General features: G+C 59.3%; 8 protein-coding genes across 8 annotated transcripts; 3 read left to right on the top strand and 5 right to left on the bottom strand.

Annotated features, from left to right (window-relative positions):
- Nucleotides 1-562: 562 nt before the first annotated feature.
- On the top strand, nt 563-1,510 carry SPRG_01711 (hypothetical protein; the record flags this gene model as incomplete). Its single annotated transcript, XM_012340078.1, has 1 exon — nt 563-1,510. The coding sequence occupies one exon, from the start codon at nt 563-565 to the stop codon at nt 1,436-1,438; it is 876 nt and encodes a 291-aa protein (XP_012195468.1). The 3' UTR covers nt 1,439-1,510.
- A 313-nt stretch (nt 1,511-1,823) lies between these two features.
- SPRG_01710 (hypothetical protein) lies at nt 1,824-3,023 on the bottom strand. Its single transcript, XM_012340077.1, has 3 exons — nt 2,372-3,023; nt 2,084-2,323; nt 1,824-2,029 (listed from the first exon to the last, which is right to left on the bottom strand). The coding sequence occupies exons 1-3, from the start codon at nt 2,998-3,000 to the stop codon at nt 1,876-1,878; spliced, it is 1,023 nt and encodes a 340-aa protein (XP_012195467.1). The 5' UTR covers nt 3,001-3,023; the 3' UTR covers nt 1,824-1,875.
- A 53-nt stretch (nt 3,024-3,076) lies between these two features.
- SPRG_01709 (hypothetical protein) lies at nt 3,077-5,284 on the top strand. The gene is made up of 12 exons (XM_012340076.1): nt 3,077-3,130; nt 3,178-3,255; nt 3,300-3,376; nt 3,424-3,709; nt 3,757-3,874; nt 3,926-4,071; nt 4,113-4,253; nt 4,299-4,400; nt 4,448-4,517; nt 4,565-4,768; nt 4,813-4,922; nt 4,968-5,284. Exons 1-12 carry the CDS (start codon nt 3,103-3,105, stop codon nt 5,252-5,254), a joined length of 1,647 nt encoding a protein of 548 aa, XP_012195466.1. The 5' UTR covers nt 3,077-3,102; the 3' UTR covers nt 5,255-5,284.
- A 572-nt stretch (nt 5,285-5,856) lies between these two features.
- SPRG_01708 (hypothetical protein) lies at nt 5,857-7,479 on the top strand. Its single transcript, XM_012340075.1, has 2 exons — nt 5,857-6,263; nt 6,285-7,479. The coding sequence occupies exons 1-2, from the start codon at nt 5,884-5,886 to the stop codon at nt 7,435-7,437; spliced, it is 1,533 nt and encodes a 510-aa protein (XP_012195465.1). The 5' UTR covers nt 5,857-5,883; the 3' UTR covers nt 7,438-7,479.
- Nucleotides 7,480-8,360: 881 nt separating this feature from the next.
- Nucleotides 8,361-9,665, bottom strand: SPRG_01707 (hypothetical protein; the record flags this gene model as incomplete). The annotated part of the gene is made up of 1 exon (XM_012340074.1): nt 8,361-9,665. One exon carries the CDS (start codon nt 9,663-9,665, stop codon nt 8,361-8,363), a length of 1,305 nt encoding a protein of 434 aa, XP_012195464.1.
- Nucleotides 9,666-10,135: 470 nt separating this feature from the next.
- Nucleotides 10,136-12,642, bottom strand: SPRG_01706 (hypothetical protein; the record flags this gene model as incomplete). Its single annotated transcript, XM_012340073.1, has 2 exons — nt 10,136-11,044; nt 11,083-12,642. 2 exons carry the CDS (start codon nt 12,640-12,642, stop codon nt 10,136-10,138), a joined length of 2,469 nt encoding a protein of 822 aa, XP_012195463.1.
- Nucleotides 12,643-13,053: 411 nt separating this feature from the next.
- Nucleotides 13,054-16,658, bottom strand: SPRG_01705 (hypothetical protein; the record flags this gene model as incomplete). The annotated part of the gene is made up of 2 exons (XM_012340072.1): nt 13,054-15,179; nt 15,230-16,658. 2 exons carry the CDS (start codon nt 16,656-16,658, stop codon nt 13,054-13,056), a joined length of 3,555 nt encoding a protein of 1,184 aa, XP_012195462.1.
- A 2,366-nt stretch (nt 16,659-19,024) lies between these two features.
- SPRG_01704 (hypothetical protein) lies at nt 19,025-19,555 on the bottom strand (the record flags this gene model as incomplete). Its single annotated transcript, XM_012340071.1, has 2 exons — nt 19,025-19,423; nt 19,478-19,555. 2 exons carry the CDS (start codon nt 19,553-19,555, stop codon nt 19,025-19,027), a joined length of 477 nt encoding a protein of 158 aa, XP_012195461.1.
- Between the last annotated feature and the right edge of the window lie 1,237 nt (nt 19,556-20,792).

Raw genomic sequence — 20,792 nt, 5'->3', positions numbered from 1 at the left:
TGCACGCCACTTTTGCACACAATGCGGACCCCAAGACCTGTCAGATCGGCCCGACCGTGTGTTTCGATCATGCCGCATTCGAATCGGCAAGAGAGACGAAGGATAGGACGAGCGCTGTCGATGTGAACATCTCGGTAGACGTGGTTCTAGCGTGCGGGAAGAAAAGTGGCGTGCAACAAGCCATCTTGCAAAGCCCGGTCATGCATATCTAACACGCGAGTAACACTCACGTCTCGTTGGTCAGAAATGAAGCGAAGTTCGAAGTCCACATCGACGTCGGGCAGGGCTGGCGTCGGTCATATCCGCCATTAGGCGGCGTCAGGACATGGCATCCTATCGGGTCGGAGGCGCGCTCGCACGAGGTAGTACCTGCACTGTCCTCGAGAAAGGGCTCGTGACGTGGCAAACCGAGATTGCGCTACGTGCAGTGCGCCCACGTTTACGCAAATCTTCGAACTGTCGAAGGACTGGTGTTTTGGCCAATCACAAGCAGCGGAAGAGACACTATTGCAGTGGATTGCGGATGTTACGCCAAGCCCGTGGCGGGCGGCCTGGCGCGACCATGACCTCGGACGTCGACGCGCGCTCAAGCCTCTGCTATGAGGCCAACGCCTTCATCTACCTCCTGCCCGAAGACGTGCCCGGCGGTCTCCTCTCGCAGCCCGTGTACGCGCGGGTCGGCGACTCGGTGTCGCATCCCGTGACGACGATCCCGTGCGAGGGGTCTCACGCTGCGCTCTCGCTGCCCGCGCTCTCGCTCGGCCACGTGGTCTCGGAAGACGAAGCGCTTGTCGCCAAAACCGGGCTCTGGTACCGCCACAGCGTCGTCGTCGCCGTCAACGACAGCGAGGTCTGCCACGGCCAAGTCATTGCGTACGACGTCCCAACGCGCAAGCTCACCGTGCGCACAAGCACGGGCCTCTTCACGGTCCATCAGCGCAATGTGCAGCGCGCGCCCGAAATCTGCGCGCTGCTGCTCTGGCCCTTTTCGTACTCGAGTGCGCAAAAGCTGACCGTCGATGTGCACTCGCGGCTGCTCATGACCTTGGCCTCCGAGAGTTGCCCGGACCTGCCCGACCTTGTGCGCGACCTGGTTGAAGGCGGTAGCGACGAGGCGTCCACCGACGAGATGCTGCCGCAGCCGCATGACATTCGTCTCTGGCTCGACTTGGGCAGCGGCGTTGACCGCCTCACGACCCTGTCGCACGCGATCCACTACTACAAGCATGCAATGCTTCGCCTCCGCGTCGACGTCGCGATTGGCACATCGATCTGCGACGACCCGTCGCTTCGGCACAAGACGGCGGCGCCACCGCCGTTCCACCAACGACTGTCGTTCTGGCGCGCGCTCCTCGCCGTCGCAGTGCTTGGCGGCATCAGCTACGTCATCTTCTACATCGTCACGGGCCGCTTCCACGTGCGCGACATGTGGCGATAAACGTAATTTTGTATGAAAAACTATACGCTAATCGATTGTCGATTGAGCACCCTAACCCTACAGAGAAATGGATATCTATATACTAGTCTGTTGTGTGCGTGGACCAGTAGACCCTTCGTTTGTCAAGAAGGACATGCACCATCTCGGCCCTTTCTTGTCCCTGACAGCCAACACCGCGGCCAGCAGCGGTCATTCCAGTGGTAGAAGAATACTGGATGCTGCGCGATCGACCAAGATCTTGGTGCGAGGAGTCGGACAAAAGCCATCAAGGACGCGTCCTTGGATGGAATAGAGTACACACGCGGCCTCGCTTCTGCAAGCTCATCGGTGTTTGTATTATTTCAAACGAGCGCATTAGCAAACCGTCGCTGCGCCGTAACGAGGGGATAAGATCGTGTCATTGGAGTCTTTTTGTTTGCGAGTTGGCGACGTCGTTATTACGCGTGCAAGGACAATGGCTCGGCCTCGAGGTCGGTGCGGTAGACCTTGGAGAGCTCGTCGCAGAGGTCCATTTGCAGCGGGTGGAACGTCTTGATCTCTTGCGTCTGTACGTGGTCGCTCCACGGATGTGCGCAGTTGCAGACCCACGGACTAGACCATATCAACACGTGGTATCCGCCCGATTTGTAGTTCGGTTGATGCTACCTATCAAAGCCCGTGCATGCGCACTTGGGCTTCTTACACACGAACGGCGGTCGCCCTGCGTCGTGCTCAACGTGCTTGTGCTTGCAGCGACAGCGCAGTATCCACGCGCCTTCGGCCACAATGTAAAAGAACGCTTTACAGACACAGCGGCTCGTGGTGCACGCAAAGGCCTTGAACTTGGCAGGGTCCTTGACCCGTGGATCGTCGACGCTCGACGGATGCTCCTTGAGTCGATGGTCACTAACGTAGCTCCATATTAGTGTGGCGAGAAGCGAGACGTGGATGCACCAGAGGCAGCGACTCTCTTCGCGCACTGGAATGCACTCGCGATTGCATGTTGTGCAGCTCCACTTGACGACGAGCTTTTGAAACGACTTGCGCGCAAATGGATCCGAGGCCGTTGAGATTGGGACGTCGTCCAACGGCGCACTCTCGGCACGTGCTGTCGCTGTGGACGCCGCTGCGATCGGAGGCGGAGTCGAGATGCACTCGTCCGCTGCATCTTCCGTGCATGTTTCGGCAATGACGTCATCTTTGGGTCGCTTCTCGGGGATGGCGATCACGTCGCTTGGACCTGGAGCATCGGCGTCGGCTGCTGATGGCGGTGCCGGAAGGACGCGCTGGGTTGGTAGACGACTCGCCGGGGCGTCATTACGTGTGCTCTCGGAGCGCCGACGGGGCAGTGGCGGCGGAGGCTTGGCCAGCGCGAATGGTGTCTCACTGGCGCTGACAGACTCGAGCGACGGGACCGGTGCGCTAAGATCGCTCGAGCTCCGACGGGGCGGCACGGGCGGTGGTGGCCGTGTGGGCGCCTCCTTCTTGGCCATCTTGCGCTTCAGGAGCGCGAGCTTGGACGGGTCGCGCGTCATCGACGTGGACGACGCGGCGTCATGCGCTGCGTACCATTCTTGTGGCATCGCGACTCCTTCCGGTTGCGATCTTGCGGAAAGTGCACTCGATCCAAGATTCAAACAGTGTCTTTTCCACTGGTTTTGAAACCGTTCCACGATCAAACGTCCATGCGCTGGCTCGCCGCTGGCGCACTAGGTCGCGCGGCGCTCTAGGATACCAGAGGCTTCAACTGCGTTATCTAGGGGTCGTAGGAGCAGCGTTGACCTGTCCCCAAGGTGCGTACTTGGATGCCCCGTCGGCGAGCTGCCTCCTCTGTCCCTGTACGCCTCTGCCAAGCCAAGTGCTTCAACATATTCCATTGTAGCCGGAACGTACGGTGCCATGCCAGGCTTAACCTCGCCGTCGTGCTCGGGCAGCTGCGTGGCGGGTTATTACTGCCCGGTACACTGGCGCCACCTACAACACACACTAAACATTCGGCCCCGTAGCTCGGGTCAACTCGTGCGACCGCGCAGCCCTGCGGGGGCGCCAACTACTTTTGTCCCAGCGGCACGCTCTCCCGGCGTATCGTCGCACCTGGGTACTTTACGATAACGAGCACCCGGCGAGGCGCGGGCATCAACAACGACGTTCTCACGACGACGGCCCCAGCGCAGTTCCCATGTGACCCGGGCTTCTACTGCATCCACGGCGTACGCTACGCATGTCCCGCAGGGACGTATGGCAGTACCTCTCTGCTATTGACGGCTACGTGCTCTGGCCCCTGCCCACCTGGTAGACATTCGATTATGCAATGTCGACTTCTATGCAAAGTCTGCTAGGATCCTATTGCCCCGAGGGTACCGCGCAGCCCATACCGTGTCCGCCAGGCGTGTTTGGTGCCACAGCAGGCTTATTGACGCCGCAATGCTCAGGCCCTTGCCCCGTCGCCCATTTTTGGTGCGGACTCGTCTCTCGCTGCATTGTAGTATGACATTGCTGGTCTTATAGCGTCCTGGGAACCGTGGTTCCCGAGCCATGTCCTGCGGGGCTACTCGGTAACAGCACGGGCTTGACGACGAAGGCCTGCGCCGCAGTCTGCTCGCTGTCGTACTGTCCACTACCGCATTGTCCTGACGGCCACTACTGCCCTCTTGGTATAACATAGCATGTGCTCCTTCTATGAAATTGAAAATAGGAGCATCGGCACCCCTTCCGTGTGGTAGCGCCAACGTCTTTTGTCCGCTTGGATCGTCTGCGCCAACGCCCGTCTCCGTGGGCTACTACACGATCAGCACTCGAACACTCAACCCTGACGACGCTACTTTGTACCTGCCAGGTCTGCAGAGGCGGTTCTACCAGTACGTTCGTAGCGCTTGTCTAGATGGCGCAGGCATGACAAGAGGGCTCGCCACACGCGTGGCCGAGGTGCCGTGTGAGGTTGGATCGTTCTGTGAGAACGGCCGCAAGCAAGCGTGCCCCGCAGGTCAACCACCACATTGCCTCCCGCAGCCATTGGACCCATTCGCATAGGAACGTTTGGCATGACACCAGGCTTGTCGTCCGCTGCGTGCACGGGGAGCTGCCCGGCGGGCTACTTCTGGTACGAGCGAGATGGCGTTCATGCACACAACTCATGTCCGATTCCAGTCCTTTGGGCAGCAGCACCTACCTCGACACGCCGTGTGTCGATCCGTTTGTCTATTGTCCTGGAAGCAACGCCGCGCCAACGCCCGCGACCCAAGGGTACTATACCACCCTCGGTTTTGACGGCCGTCTTCGCATCGGCCAAGCGATCTGCCCGCTGGGCTCGTACTGCGTGCGCGGTGTGCGTCATCTTTGCCCTTGGGGAAGGTATCGTGCGTACTACCGTCACCGGTGCTCCACGACGGGTGTAGCTATGGTGCTACGACGGGGCTGTGGACAAAGAAGTGCTCGGGGGTGTGCCTCCCCGGCTCGATCTGTCCCGCTGGCGCGACGTCGCCACAGCAAGAGCTCTGCGCAGCCGGTTCGTGCTTCTTTACATAGAACAACGCGTCATACATCGGCGTAGGCAGCTATGCCATCAACGGCAAGCAGTGCGTGCCGTGTCGACCTGGGTTTTGGTGCGGAAGTGGGTCGCCGTCCCCAACGCAGAACGCGTGCGGTGGCAGCAGCGTCTACTGCCCGCTAGGTGCGAGCGCGCCGCTCAGCGTGCAAGCCGGCTACTACGCCTACAGCCCCAATGCGCTTTCGGGCGCCAACACAGACTTTACCGGCCAAGTCCGTTGTCGTCTCCACGACGCGGCGCTCTTTCCGCAGTGCCCGTCCATCACAAGCGGCGTCAATAGCCAAGTGTAAGCATTACTCCAAAGTAACTGGATGATTTCGAGTGTTTGCGTGCACTCGAAATCGTCGACTTGAGTACGCGAGTAGACAGATGTGACCGGTAGCTTGGACGAGCTGCCACTGATGTCGCTATGTCCCGGTGGCCACGAACGACCAAACGTCACGCACAACCTTGTGGGCACCTCGCTTGGCTCACTTCTTAAAAGCCTCTCAAAAGCCTTTCAAAAGCCTTTCAAAAGCCTCTTAAAAGCATATCAAAAGCCTCTCAAAAGCATACCAAAAGCATATCAAAAGCCTCTCAAAAGCCTCTCAAAAGCTCTCAAAAGCCTCTCAAAAGCCTCTCAAAAGCCTCTCAAAAGCCTCTCAAAAGCCTCTCAAAAGCATCTCAAAAGCATCTCAAAAGCCTCTCAAAAGCCTCTCAAAAGCCTCTCAAAAGCATCTCAAAAACATCTCAAAACCATCTCGAAAGCATCTCGAAAGCATCTCGAAAGCATCTTGAAAGCTTCACATGGTGCGAGGATCGATCTTGAGAATTGACCAATCATTACGCCCAATTCTCCATATCGCTCTCGGATTGGTCAAATGCATCCTGCAAGGCCATTGGTGCATTCCAAAATACTACCAAGCGCTGGGTGGTGAGGATGCTGGCGCGTCGGATGATCTCGCGCTTGGTGCCGGTCGCCTCCGCTTCGCTGCGCCGCGTGGCCGCGTCCGGAAGGCCACGCGCAGCTTTACCTCAAGCGTCTCTTGCCGGTTGTCTCAGTACACGCTGCCTCTCGTCGTCATGGCCCTCCGCGGAGCGGCGCGACAACTCGCAAATCAACGCGCAGCTCGTGGCAGCGTCGACCACGCCCGAGCTCGTCGCCATCTACGAGCGCGAGAGGGCCAACTTCAACAGCGTCAACACGGCGACGCTCTTCAATAAGCTTGGCAAGGCGCATCGACGCCACACCACGTACTCGGCGCGCGACGCATCGCTGCTCGCAAGCGCCTTACGCGACACGGTGCGCGAGATGGCCAAGTTCGATCTGCGTACGCTTAGCATGATTGCCCATGGCGTCGCCAAGATGCAGTGGCGCGACGACGAAGGCTTCATGGACGCCGTCGTTGCGCGCGTGACCAACGGTCTCGACACTGCACCCGCCATCACGGTCGCCAACCTTGTTTGGAGCGCCGAGAAGCTCGGCGTGCGCGACCGCGCCTTCTACCACGCGATCGCGCGCCATCTGCGGTCGCAGCCGCTCGACTCGTACTCGTCGCTGGCGCTCGCCAACATCGCCATGGGCTTTGCGAAGGCGCGCATGAGTGACCGTCTCTGCTCGGTCTACGCAACGATCGACGACGCGGTCCAGCACCGGGACTTGGATACGTTCGAGCCGCAGCACGTGGCCAACATTGTCTGGAGCTTTGTCGCCGCCGAGCGGTTCGACTCGGCACTCTTCCGCCGCGTCGAGAGTCACTTGGCGGCGCGCGGCTTGGAGGGCTTTGATCCCAACACGCTTGCGTCGCTCTGCATCTCGTACGCCAAGCACGCGCGGCACAAGGTCACGCCGCACACCGACCTCTTTGCGATCGTCAGCGACCAACTGGACAGCGATCGGTCGTCGGTTCGCACCTTCTCGCTCGGGTCCCTCGTCATGCTGCACTGGGCATTTACGCGCGCAAAACAGTACAACGCATCGTGCACGCTCCTGCTTCGCGACGAGCTCCACCGACGTGGCCTCGACAAGTGCCGCAACCACGAGTTGGTGAGCCTCCTCTGGAGCCTCTCGAATGCGCAGCTGCCCTTTGCGACCACGCCCTTGTACGCTCTGCTTGAAGACCACGTGGTGACCCGGCGCGGCCTCGGGAGCTTCCAGCCGCTTGAAATCTCGGGTCTTGCCTTTAGCTTTGCGAAAGCCGGCGCCACAAGCACGAACGCGTGCTTCTTTGACGCGCTTCTTAGCTATCTGGAGACCATCGGCGTCAAGCGCTTTGACGACCAAGGTCTCGCCAACGTCGCGTGGAGCCTCTACCTCAGCGGCGCCACATCACGGACTGTCTTGGACCGTATCGGCGACGAGCTCGCCAAGCGCGAATTCGATCGCTTTGGGCCGTCGGCCGTCGCTGCGTTCGTCGCTTTGTTTCTGCCGCCGACAGAGCACTGCCCCATGATGTGTGCCAGCACGTCCATGCCCACTTGGCAGCGCACGTAGATCGGTACCGCCCACAAGAGTTGCTCCACGTCGCGTCGGGCCTCGGACGCATGGGCGAGACCGTGTCGCCGGCGGTGAAGGACGCGCTGATAGCACGCATGACACCTGATGTCTTGACGGACGCCGACTGCCACCGCTTCGATTCCTGGCTCCGAAACGAAGGTGTGGATGCGATCCCGACCTTTGTACGCGCCGCAAGCGATCGCTTTGCGCAGACGCGCAAGGATGGGGACATGGACGTGCACGACCCAAGCGACGGCGACCATCGCCCTTGAATCGGAGTTGAAAGCGACGACCAACCGACGATGCAACGGAGCTTTCTCTGTGGCGTCGGACGCCGGACCTTGACGTGGCATCCGCGCCGCGACGACGACGACGGTGCGTCCGAGACCCGGTAGAGAACTGTATTTAAAGCAATACTGTACCAAGAGAACGCAGATTCCTGGTCTCGATAGCGCAAGGAGTGTGTGCCCACGCTTTTGTACGACCTCGCTCCAACTCGACTATATCGAGTTCCCATCGATTGCAACCCAGTTAGGGTTTGGGTAGGGCTAGGGACACCGCCGTGGGCGAACATGACATATGTGAACGCCCTTGCAGACACGAGCGCGGAACAAGCCGCGTAGAAACACTGCTATCACCAAGGAGGAACGTAGGCTGCAGGAAAGGCTACGGTCGTCCCGTCTTGCGGCTGCATTGCCACCACCTCGCTCGCCGCCACCACGACGCATGTTTTCGGCGTACATCCAAAGACCCCACGTGCCCCACGACGATGACGATGACGACGACGACGACGACGACATGCCAGTGCCAACGCGAAAATCAAATCATACGACCAAGGCCCTTGGTACTACGCAAAAACAAACATCGAGACAACTACGGTGGCCACCACCGCGCCGATACAAGGGCCTCGCAGCTGCGCGTCACTCGCCGTGCAAGTACGTCGGTGCACCGAGGATCCACGCGGGGGGCGGCACCTCCCGACTGCGCGCAAACCTCGGCACATGCGTCATGATGGTCTGCATCGACGATGCACTCTGCAGCGCAGACAAGCAAGCCGCTTTGACGTCGTCGCGGCTGACACGGTTGTCGGTGAGTTCCATCCACTTGCGTACCGAGATGCCTGCCTGAAGCACGTCGAGGGTCGTCTGGAAGGCCGAGCCCAGTGTCGTGGCGGTGGCGCGGCGCGGCGGCAGCGGCCACAAGCAGCAGTGCTGCTGGCGCAGGTACTGCATCGCGCGATTGACACTGGATGTCTTGGCGAGCTGCTTGAGGTCGACTGGCAATGGAATTGACGGCCAGCTCGGGTGCGGGTACAAGAGGCACGCGTAAATGCGAGCGTCAACGACTCCCGTGTGCACGAGCACGACGAGATCGACAACGAGGGCCATCACGCGCTTCTGCAGCACTTTGAAGCTCGACGCGGCGTCTCTGGACGGCCAGAGGAACGAGCGCTCCCACAACAACGCACCGCATTCGTCGTGAAAGGCTTGGACACGAACGTTGTGCTGCTCCAGAGCGCGTTGGGCGTCCGGGCTGTCGTCTGGCTGCGACATCAAGTACGGCGTGCGATCGTGGGCGGCCCATGGCGCCGTCGCGCGGAGCTTTTTGAGCTCGGTGATCAGCGGTTGCAGCAAGGGGTCGTCGTTCTCGATCAAAGCCATGCTCGGTGTCGCGGGTACCTTGAGCGGTGACGGCAGCGGCGCCTCGGAATCCTCCCGCTTGCGCTTCAAGGAAGGCTCGACAGACCCGTGTTGCAGTCGTGCGCTCGACGCCGTCGAGGTGGCCGTAGCGACATGGGCGAGATGCGTCGGCTTGGCGTCCATCACGTCGTCGATCGCATCGATCGCATGGCGCGCCGTCGCCCGGCGCATGGCTGCCAGGTCGTCGGCAAGCGTCAACACGTCGGCCTTGCACTCGTCCAATGTTTGCGGACCCGATGCACCAAGTGCTTCCAGGCGACGTTGGACTTCGTCGAGCGTGGCCGTCGTGGCTTCGAGCTTGGCGTGGAGGTAGGCGGTCGTGCCGCACGCAGCCGTCGGCGCGGACGACGCTTGCCTCGGCGCCGTCGTCGCCACCATGGCGACGTCCTTGGTCCACGCGGCAAGGTTCATGTCGCCGAGCGTGCTCTCGATGAGCTCGGTTTCACAGGCGCTAATGAAAGCCTTCGCCATGTAGAAGGCGGCGTCCGTCGCGTCGACGGCCTTGTTGACCTTGACCTCGGCCATGCTGCGCGAGCCCGAGCCGAAATCACACTGGATCCAAAACAGTGTACTTTCTCTCAATTGCGCGTGCGACAAACGATATCGCAACCTTTCGATCATCCAAACGGCCGATAACGATAGGTTTGTTTGACGACGTGCCGTCAACGGACTAATCGCACCCAACTGCCCTTTCTCCTCAGCCATCGCCAACTGGAGTCCTCACAAGAGGGGAGGCGCGCCATCCGGCCGTCGCGTGTGCTCGGATCGCAACGACGCGACCAAGCAGAATCCACCGCAGTGACCGCGTCCGTTCAAGCTGTCGCCTCGACGAGACATTTTGTATGCAACCCTATCCCTCTCGTACACTCAAGCATCGCGTCGGCTCCGAGTCGCAAGGACGTCATGTGCACAAAAGAGAGGCACACAAGCAAGTGCACAGAAACAAGCTGTTACTACTACGCGGTACAGTAGGCGCCATAGATGACGACGGGACATCATTCCAATAAGCAGCGCGGAAAGACCGTGAAGCCGTCCGTGGCCTCAAAGACGCGCGTGTCGCCTTGGTACATGCCTTGGATGAGCGGCTCGATCGCGTTGGAGTGGAGGATCGGAAACACTGCGTCGACGCGCGCAAAAAAGGCTCGGACGATATCGGCATCTGGCTTGGCCTGGTCCAGGGCCGCGGCCCGATCGGCCCGCAAGCTCGCAATCACCGTCGACGACTGCTCGAGCAAGGCCTTTAAGCGAGCGCACTGGTCACAGACCATGGGCGCTTGGTTGGGAACGCGCGCTTGCAGCATTTCGATGGTCGCGAGCAGACGGGCCTGGCGTGCGTCCGCCTCTTCCATGCGCATGGCGCAGGTGGCGGTCGCGTAGTCGAGGTTCGCCTGGGCTTGCTTGGCTGCCGCCTTGGTCGTGGCCAATTCTGTCGCCAGCTGCCCATAGGCCTGTTGGAGGCGACGGTTGGCGGCCGCGAGCGCATTGATCTGCTGTGCACTGGCGGTGGCGGCGACTTGCGCGAGCGTCAACGCTGTGGTGGAGACGTCAAGGTCGGCGTGGAGCTGCCGGACAGTAGCATCCTTCGTCGCACAGAGGTCTTCCCACTGCGTTCTCATTTCGTCGAGCTCGGCCGTGGACGCAGCGTCGTGCAGCTGGATCACTGCCGTGAGATGGTCCTTCTCAGCAAGAAGCACCTTGATCTGCTGCTGCTTGTCGTCCGCCGCGTCGCGCAGCTGCAACGTCATTGCGGCCAGCGCGTCTGTTTTCTCTTGGTGTGCTGCCTCGAGCGCCAATTGGCTGGCGGTCACTGCATCGGCGAGTTCCGACGTGGCCGCAGCGATCGCCGCCTCTTGTTGCGCGACCAATGACGTGAGGCGGCTTGCCTCGCCGCGGAGTGCCTCCATCTGCCGCTGGCTGGCATCCGTGGCTTGCTGGTGCAGACTTGCTGCTCTTTGGCATCGCTCAGGTCTGTCGAGAGCTGCGCGATCCTCAAGTGCCATTCGTCCTTCTCGGATTCGAAATTGCGGCACATGTTGATGCTGGTGTCGGCGCGCTGCTGCGACTCGGCCTTGGTTTGCTCGAGCTCCGCCTTGGTTGCATCGCGCTCGGCGTTGAACGCCTCGATCGCGGCTTCGTGCACCACGAGAGCCGACGTGAGACGACTCTTTTCGTCAAAGAGCGACTCGATCTGCTCCTTGTCGGCGTCGATGCATGCCATGGCTTTGTCAAGCTGCACCGTCATGGCAGCAAGGGCTTTGGTCTTGTCCTGGAGTGTCGCAGCAAGCGCGAGCTTCTCCGTTGACAGCGCCTCGATCGTCACCTTGCTGGCAGCCGCCGCCTCGGCGAGCTCGGCCTTGGACGTCGCGAGGGCCTCGTCAAGTCGTTTGAGAACCGACGCGAGGCGCTTCTTCTCGTTGAAGAGCGCCGCGATCTGCTGCGTACTGGCGTCCGTGCGCTGGACCGACTCGCGTAGCTGCAAGGTCATTGCAGCGAGTCCGTCTTTCTGTTCCTGGACAGTCGCTGCGAGCGCGAGCTTCTCCGTTGACAGCACGTCAATCGTCGCCTTGCTGGCAGCCGCCGCCGCCGCTGCCTCGGCGAGCTCGGCCTTGGACGTCGCGAGGTCGTCTTCAAGTCGTTGCAGGTCTGCCGCAAAGTGGTCACCATCGACAAACAAGAGGTCAGAGAGGCTCGTACTTGCTTCGGCTGCTGCAACGTTGGCGGCAAGGGGCGTGCGCACCTCTTCCAGCTCCATCAATGCAGCGGCGAGCTCGCTCTGGTGCTTGCGCATAGCTTCTGTAATGGCCCGCTCGGCGTCTGCCTTGGACGCAGCGAGCTCGTTCTGCAGGCGTGCGATCACACCGTCCTTCTCGGCGGCGAGCGCTTTCAGCTTTTCGCTGCTGGCTTGCACTTCCGCGGTCGCAATCTTGAGACGGACGTTCGACGCAACCAGGTCGCTCTTCTGCTGTGTGCTGATGTCCTCGTGACCCTTGCACGTCAGCGCGAGCTCGTCGTGTCGCTTCTTGTACTCGTTGGACTCGCTTACCGCAGTGCGGAGCTGCACTTGGAGCGTACCGATCTTTGACTGCAGCGCCGTGTTGGCGTTGACAACGCCTGTCTCGCGCACCGAGAGATCGCGCACGTGCTGCTCTGACGCTTGCAGCTGGCTCTGCAAGCAGTCGGCGTCCGCTCGGAGCTCGTCCGCGGTCAACTGCAACGCAGCCAGCTGCGCTCCCACGTTGTCGTTCGCGGCCACGAGGCCATCGCACTTGGCCGTGAGCTCGACGATGTGGGCCTCGGCGGCCACGGCCTTCGTCGTGGCCGTCTCGGTCAGCGCGCGCTGCGCTTTGTACGCGTTGATGAAATTTTCCTGGTCCTGGCTGACGACCTTCTTGATCTCGCGGAGCTGGGCGAGGTGACGGTCCTGGATCCCGTCGATGCACTTCTTCGTGTGCACGCGCATGGCCGCGACGATGTCCTGCTGCGTGGCGGCTCCTTCGGCCATTTCGTGCAACTTGGTTCGGCCCGTTGGATCTGTTTGTGACCAAGCCGATGCGTCAAAGCCTTTTACGCCACTTTACCCGACTAAAACGTGCGAGCGCCATGCACTCGATCGATCGCCCCACTAATTAATACTACCGGTATGTAGATAGTGGATAGTATCCAACAATCCATCCAACGATCCATCCCACAAGTGCGCCATTGCATTGCTCGCACGACTGCAACGGCCGCCTCGACGGCTACGATACTACGTTTACATCCCATCCACGCACCATGTATCTTCTTCTATCCAGGCAGAATCCATCGACTAGTACTTACTCCACTATCCATTCGAATCCGCCGCCGGCGATGGACAGCCCGACCCCTCGTCAAAGCAATGCTAGACTACTAACGGTTATTACTATTAAGCCGAGCATCATGTCTCGTAGAGCCGCATGGGGCGTTCCAGAGCCGAACTCCACTGATGCGTCGTGGGCAGGAGACGCGCGCTGGCCGAGAGTTCCATTCCCGGCGACGGCAGCGTCGCGCACGGCGCCATGACCGCCATCGGCATCGCAACCAGCGGCACATTCGTCGGCGTCGCGCAAAACGCCGCCACGTCCGCCCGCACCGCGCTCGCACTGCCGACAGACAATATCGGATCCGAGCTCGGGTGGCGCGCCAAGTAATTCTGCGTCATGGCAAACGGCGTCATGACCCGGCCGCCGGGGCACGACGGCCACAACTTGGCGGCCTCGGCGCGCAGAAAGGCCGGCGCGTCCGCGATGGGGAGCGCGTCGATACCCCGGGGCACGAGCGGCCAGCTCGGGTGCGGGTAGTGCAGGAAATGGCCGATGCGGCGGTCGACCATGTTGTGTGTCACGAGATCGACGAGGTCGACGACGATTTCGGCCACCGCGTCCTCGAGGGCGAGGGTGAGCGCGACCGGGAGGCTCTGCACAAACGAGCTCATCCAGAGATCCCGGCTCTTCTCGGTCCAGAACCGCTGCACGAGCGCAATGTGGCGACGCACCCGGTCGCTCACGACATCGTTGGCGTGCGCGGGTGGCGGTACTAGATACGGCGTGCGACTTGGCAGCGGTGCCAGCCACGGCGCGGTCGCCGCCACCTCGAGCAGCACCGCATCGTAGGCGGCGGCCGCCGACTCGCCGCTGCTTTGCGGCAACCGCTGCGCAAAGATATAGATGCCGTCGGATGCTTCAAAAGCACCCGTCGTGTCGGCATGGTAGATCGCATCGAGCAGCGATTCGATCGCGCCGTGGCCAGCAAACTTGAACATGCTGTCGACGCGCCGGAAAAAGTCCCGGACCGTCTCGGTGGTCGCGCGCTCGGTGGTCGCGAGCTGCGCTGTCAGCGACGCCACGGCGTCTTGTGCTTGGTCGCGTTGCGCCTTGAGGTCGGCGCAGGTAGCATCGAGATGCTGGCTGCTTGCTGGCTTTGAAAGCTGCTCGTGGGCGGACGCGAGCTCGGCCGATAACTCTTCGATTTTGGTTCGGAGACTGCGCGTGGCAGCTTGCAATTTTTCATCGCTCTCGTCGATGTGCAGGATGTTGGCCTTGGCGGCCGCATACTCGCGCAGCTTGGACGCTGCGAGGTCGGCGCGCAGCTGCTTGATCTCGGCCGTGAGTGCCGCAAGCTCCTTCTTGCTGGCAGCCGCCGCGGCCGCGTCCACTTCGGCCACCGACTGCGTCTGGTCCCGCAACGCCGCGAGCTCGGTGCGGAGACGGTCGGCCTCGACTGTGAGTGCGTGCGCTTCGTTGAGGCTGGCGCCGGCAGCCGACTGCGCCGTCTCGAGCTGACCCTTGCACTGCGTCAGGTCGGCTTGCAGCTGCGTGATGGTTTCGAGCAATCGGGCCTTGTTGGCCTTGAACCGGTCGATTTGCTTTTGCAGCGCTGTTACGTCCTGGGGCGGCGCAGGGGCGCGTCGGGCTGTGGCCACGTCGGCTTCGAGCTGCCCAATGACGGCGGCTTGACGACGCGTCTCGTCCATCAGCGCGTCGACTTGGGCTTGGAGTTTGTCGTGGGCGTCGGCCTTCTCGTGCATCTCGGCTCGGGCCTTGGCCAGGTCGGCGCTGAGCTGCTGGATCGTTGTCGTAAGCCGGCCCTTGCTTGCGCCGAGGTCTCGCACTTGCTTCTTGCTCGCTTCGACCGCCGCCGAGGCCTGCTCGAGCTGCGTCGTGGTCGATGCCAAGTCGGCTTGGAGCTGCTTCATGGTCTCAACCACCCGGTTCTTGTCGGCCAGAAGCTCCTCGGCGCGCTTCTCACTCGCCACGAGCTGCCGACGCAGGAGCGCATCGCCGCTATGGGCCGCATCGAGGTCGCCTTCCAGCTGGGCAATCGTGCTCGTCAGTGTGTGCTCCGACGCTTCTTGTCCGTTGGCGTAGATCGGTGCCGACTTTGCCGCCGCGAGATCGGCTTCGAGCCACTTGATGACCGACGCGAGGCGCACCTTGTCGGCCGAAAGTACGTCGACCGTGTTGCTCTTGGCTTCGGCTTTTGCTGCCATTCGGCGCTTGCAGCCATCGCCTCGTGCAGTTGTGTCTTGGACGATGCAAGGTCGCCTTCGAGCCACTTGATGACGGCGGCCAAACGCTCCTTGTCGGCCATGAACTGCTCGTTCTCGATGGTAAGACGGTGCTTGTCGGCAGTGAGATTGTCATTTGCCGCCGCGAGTTGGTCCCTCTCAGCGCTCAGCTCGTCCACTTTGGCGCTGCTCGTGATGGCTTGTTGTCGCCATTTCGCACTCGCCGCCTCGGACGCACTGAGCTGCTTCTTGACGTCGTTGCTACTGGTCACGAGCTGCTTGACCGCGGCCGCGAGCCGGCCTTTCTCGGCCGTCAAATCTTCCACGCGCTGGGCGGCGTCCTTGGCTTGCTGCTGGTACTGTGACGCATTCTTCGCGGCTGCCATCGCAAAGTTGAGTTGGGCCTTGGTGTCGGCGAGGTCGACGGCGAGTCGGCTCTTGTCGGTCGTGGTCGAGTCGCCTTGCTTGCTGCTCTTGCCTGCCGCCACGAGTTGCTTGACGGTTTGTGCCAAGCGGGTCTTCTCGGCCATGAGGTCGTCGACCTGGGCCATCGCTCTCTCGGCCTTTTGCTGCCACTGCGCAAACGAGGCGGCTGAAGCGAGTGTCCCGAGGAGCTCGCCCTTGGCCGTCGCCAGCTCGGCCTTCAACTGCTCCATCGCCGACGCGAGGCATTGCTTGTCGCCGGATAGCTCTTGGACACGCTTCGACTGCGTCTCGGCGCGCTTTTGCCAGAGCATACTCGAGGCAGTGACGGTGGTGAGCTGCGCCTTGGCGGTGGCCAGATCGGCTTCGAGCTGCTGGACGCTGGCCGTGAGGTTGGTTTCGCTGGTAGTAAGCATGCGAATCGATTCGCGCAAGTCGTCGGCCGTCTTGTCCAGCCCCGTCGGATTGGCAGCCTCCAAACGCGCAATCGTCGACTGGAGGTCGCAGTTGGCACGCGCCAGCGTCTGGGCTTCTTCGTCGCAGGCCTTCGCCGCGGCGCGCGCTTCCTGGAGCTCGCTCGCAGAGGCGGCGAGGGCGATCTGCTGCTGTGCGACGGACGACAAGAGACGGCGGTACGTCTCGCTGACCGACGCGTGCCGCTTTTCATAGTCGTTGCTCGTCGTGATGGCCGCCTGCAGCTGCGCCTCGAGCGCCGTCACCTTGGTTTCGAGCGCGGCGACGCGGCTTGCACCACTGTCGCCCCTAGCGCCGGTCGCGCTCGGCTCGGCGGTCTCAGTACCTTCAGACGCGTTGCCGAGGCGGGCGCGGAGCTCGGCGTTCTTCGACGAGAGGAACTCGCACTTGTTCGTAAGCACGACAATGCGGGCTTCGGTGCTGTCGGCGGCCGTCTTGGCCTCGGCCAGCTGCGCCTCCAAGGCCGCGATCGTCTGAGCATGATCGTTCGTGCCGTTGGCGGCGTCCGGTTCTCCGAGCCGCCTGCGCTTGTTGAGGCGCTGCGCTGGGTCGTCGGCACCTTCTTCTTTTGCTTGCACGGTCGTCTCTCGTCGGTCCATGCTCGCGTCGTCGAGGCTGCCACGACGTGTCGGCTCTCAATCCTGTTGAATCCCCTTTTCCGTCCGAGTGGGCATAGAGCGTTTGCAGAGGCAGTCGGGTTAAACCGGTATAACACCTGGGAAAGACGTATAACACATGCGTTAAACGGCGACAGAAACGCGTGTATAAGAATTCCATCAATAACACCTGGTTCACCGGGCGAGAGGCCCATTTGAGTGGTTACCGTCCGTCTGGCATATGTCTACGTTGTTTGACGGCAAGCTCCAGAACCAACGCCGTCAAGCGACCCAAAGTGTTGTGCATGTCTTCTCATCCTACTTGCCAGAAAAGACGTGTGCTTTGAGTGTTATATCATGTTACACGTACAGCCAATCATTGCATCGATTTGACTATGGGGGACTTCTAAATGCTTGGGGGTGCCCAAAGGCAGTGTTATCCTAGTCCAATGCGCGTGCGGGATTTCACCCACTACCTAATTGCAGACCTAATTGTAGTCCCCAATAGGTCCAAGTTTGGAACGTACTTGAACGTTGGACAACTTGACAACGAATGCGAGTTGTGTTTTGTGTTGGGACCTCATCAATTCCACCCGGCCACTTCGACTATAATAGTGCAACGACGAGACTCGTGCAGGTGCTGCGGAACGAACGGGTGGCGCCCGGACAACCTGTAACAAACAGTCGTCTCTGCCACCTCTGGATGCCAACCCAACGTGACCCAACGGGCTCATCGCTCGTCATGAAATGGCCCAGGTGACTTTCCCTTTTGAAATCCAGCAAAGAAGAGCCAGCATTATATGCTGAAGGTATTAGATGTGGGAGGTCGAATCCAACCCTGCACCAAAAGCACCAAATCAATATTTCCCGCGCTTTTTATTAGCGGACCGTTCAACACTTATCACCTTGGACTGCAAGTTGAATGCAATGAAACACGCTGAAAAACTAGGTTCCTGCGATGTGGGCTGGAAGGAAACCTAGGAATTGTGAAACTAATGGTATGATTACAGTATATCGGCAGTGAAGTGAACGATGAAATAATACATCAATGCTTCATGTTGGTGGCTAGAATGCATTGCGGTGGACCCTATGTAGTGGGAGTACATGCCAGCTGGGTAGAGTCTTACTGGGTGGCGTACCAGTGGAGGAGATGCTGTCCCTCAGGCAATGGGGCAGTGATGGAAATCATGGATGGAAATGCACCGGACGTCGAGATGGTCCACTGCCGAAACTGATGGTCTTGAAACGTTGAAGCGAGGGGATCAAAACCCACTCTTGTGTCGGGGCGCAGGTGTGCTTGACTGCTACAGCGTACTACGGATATCGTTGGCTTGTACTAGTAGCAATACAGTCCATACTAGTAAACTATACAGTACATGGCCTTGACGCGATATTTATGGTCTTGCTTGTATTGTGATTTCTGTTGGATTTGGGTGACCTCATTCGAATGACACTTCGGCGGCTTGTTCTTGTGGGTTTGATGGTTTGGCATCATTCTATTTCGGTTTGCATCCAAAAATGGAAACAAGCCGAAGAGTGCCGAATTGTTTAGATTAAACCACCGGCGTCAAAGGGTAAAAGCAAAATACAATAACAGAGGTCGATGCCATTTCGCGCTAGAGCTGCACAAGACCAATCGAGAACGTCTGGTGTTGCAATTTTGAAAACGGCAGGGAATGCGGGATACCAACTACCGGTACCATGGTTAATACTACTTCTTAATAATACCAGTACAGTACCAAGAGTACTGTACCAAGGACATAAATATCCATATGTATGACCATGTGGCCTTGCTAATAGTGTACATTGTACCGGTAATGGCCAAGCTCATCTTTTGTTTTCTCTGCTTGTGGTGCTGCGTCGTGATGGGCAGACCTCCTTTCTTTTTTCCTCGTGCACTGTTCGACGGCACTTTGCGTCGATTTCGAGCCACCACCTATACTTACACATGTGGGGGGTCGTGCAACCGAGCGGTCCATATATTCAGATACATTATGCATCATAAAGTCTTTCGGTGCTCTTGGTCGTGGAAGCAGTTTGTGTTACCGTCATTTATGCGAAGGGGTGCCGCGTTGACTCACTTCTCGCTTCATCTGCAGCATCGGGTCGTTGGATCCATGGGCCGCTTGTCCTGTATTGCGTTCAAGGTAAAAGAGCTCTTTCTAACATGTAAATAAGAGTGGTTGTGATTTGCTCTTGCTCGTTTGGTGAGACTGCACCAGTAGAGCCGCGAGAAAAGCGGTAATTGCCCGCTCATTGTCATCGCACACTCGTGTTCGCTTTGTTTTCAACATCGTTGTGTCCAAGCCAACTGTCCAGCGGAATCCTACGGGATAAAAACACGCAACAATCATTTCGACATTATGCTCTCACGTTAGCGCACACTTTGTGTTTCTCTGCTTGGAACGGGTGGAACCCGAGCTCTCGACCACGCAGTTGCGGTGGAGAAAGCAGTGTTGGCGCTTCTGGACACCGCGTGTACACCCTTGTACGGCGCACTGTTTGCCGCCGCCATGCCGCCGGCAGTAGCCGCCGCTCTGGGAGCTCTTGGTGCAGCCGACAAAGGCGCATCGGGTACCGCCGCCATGCGCTTTACAGAGGCCCATCGTCTGAGCTGCCCTGTTGCAGTCACCGTGTTGGCACCGTCGACCTCCGCCGTGGCGAATGCAGTAGCCACCCGTTTGGGGTCCGCGGTCGCAGCCCGCCATGTTGCAGCGGCGCCGGTTGCCGTGGAGCACACAATACCCGCGCTGCCAGAGCACGGGAGTCTCACACACCGGCTCTAGACACATAAGCACTGCGGGCGACGATGTCGGTAGTACAGGCAGCTCGGAGGCGTCCGAGAGAACATCGACGAGAAACGCGAGCTCGGCGCACGAAAAGGGAGCCAGCAGCGCCATGGTTCCAATTGACAACTGCTGAATTTCGGTTGTGAATGCCGTCTGGTCACGTCCGTAGCAAAAAAGTCGTACTGTCTCATGGTGGCAACAAAACAACGACCATGCGGGTACAGACGTATTGGGCCCGGAACTTCCCACCCTGCCCTCAATAAATTTATTACAGAACCGGGGCCATAGCGTCCATAGCGTTTACCCCATGATCTTATCGGGTGCGCCAGATGACCGGATTATTCACCTCCAGAGGTATTACATATAAGAGTTTAAATGTACGGAAATCTGATTACCTTTTCCGGAAATATTTTGTTTAGGGGTGCGCCTTTATTTTGACCAAGACTGTATAGACCATAGAGATATTCTACACACCGTCGCGTTCTTTGTTCAATAGATTCGCGTGGAATCACTCTCGTGGATTTAATTCCTCATTGTTCCACGGCTGTAAGGGGTGGGCACATTGGTATCGCATTAAAATATTAGTGTTCAACACACTTGCGTCCGGTCAAACCTCTGTCACCTCCCACAATTGCTTAAAGTACATGTATTACTACATTGTAAGGGTGTACATGTAAAACGCACCGTGAATTAAAATTGCGACAAGCTACCACTCGACGACGCTTCATGTACGATAGACAAGCATAGAATGCTTTATGAAGCTTGCGTGCAAGGGAAGTGCATTGCGCTACAAGATGACGAAACGATCTGTTTGGGGTGGCGCATCTAACGCCCTCTCAAGGCTTCTGCTCAGATACCTCGCGACAGTACTACAGCATCACCAATGCGCCCTTTTCGCTCCGAGCTCTTGTGCCTCTCGAAACGACGTGTCGATCGATATCACGTCCCAACAACCACTTCAATTTCTCTCCATTGCGGACACTCGTCAAGGGTCCACGCAAGGATTGTTCCCAAAACATGATCGCGGGCCATGGACGGCGCACCGGCGACGACCAGCAGCTGATCTGCGACAAGATGTTTGCCATGACTTGCAAGAATGCACGGTCAACTGACATGCTGGTCGACGACAATCGCGTGTCCGGTTATGTGTGCCGGATACGCGGTTCGTATCAACAAAATATGTATCAACCCAGCCCCCGTCTCCACGATCACTGCATCCTGTCTCGGCTACTGTCTCGGCTTGCTTTCAACGCACCCGAATGATCCGACACCACCACGTCAAGAAGTTGCACGAGAAAAGAAGGCTCATCAACGTGACTGGTGCTATTCATTAATATACGACTCGCAA

The sequence above is a fragment of the Saprolegnia parasitica genome (assembly GCF_000151545.1).
Source record: "Saprolegnia parasitica CBS 223.65 unplaced genomic scaffold supercont2.4, whole genome shotgun sequence".
NCBI classification, from domain to species: Eukaryota; Oomycota; class Saprolegniomycetes; order Saprolegniales; family Saprolegniaceae; genus Saprolegnia; species Saprolegnia parasitica.
Note: the sequence above shows the minus strand (reverse complement) of the source record. Positions and strands in the feature narration are given on the sequence as shown.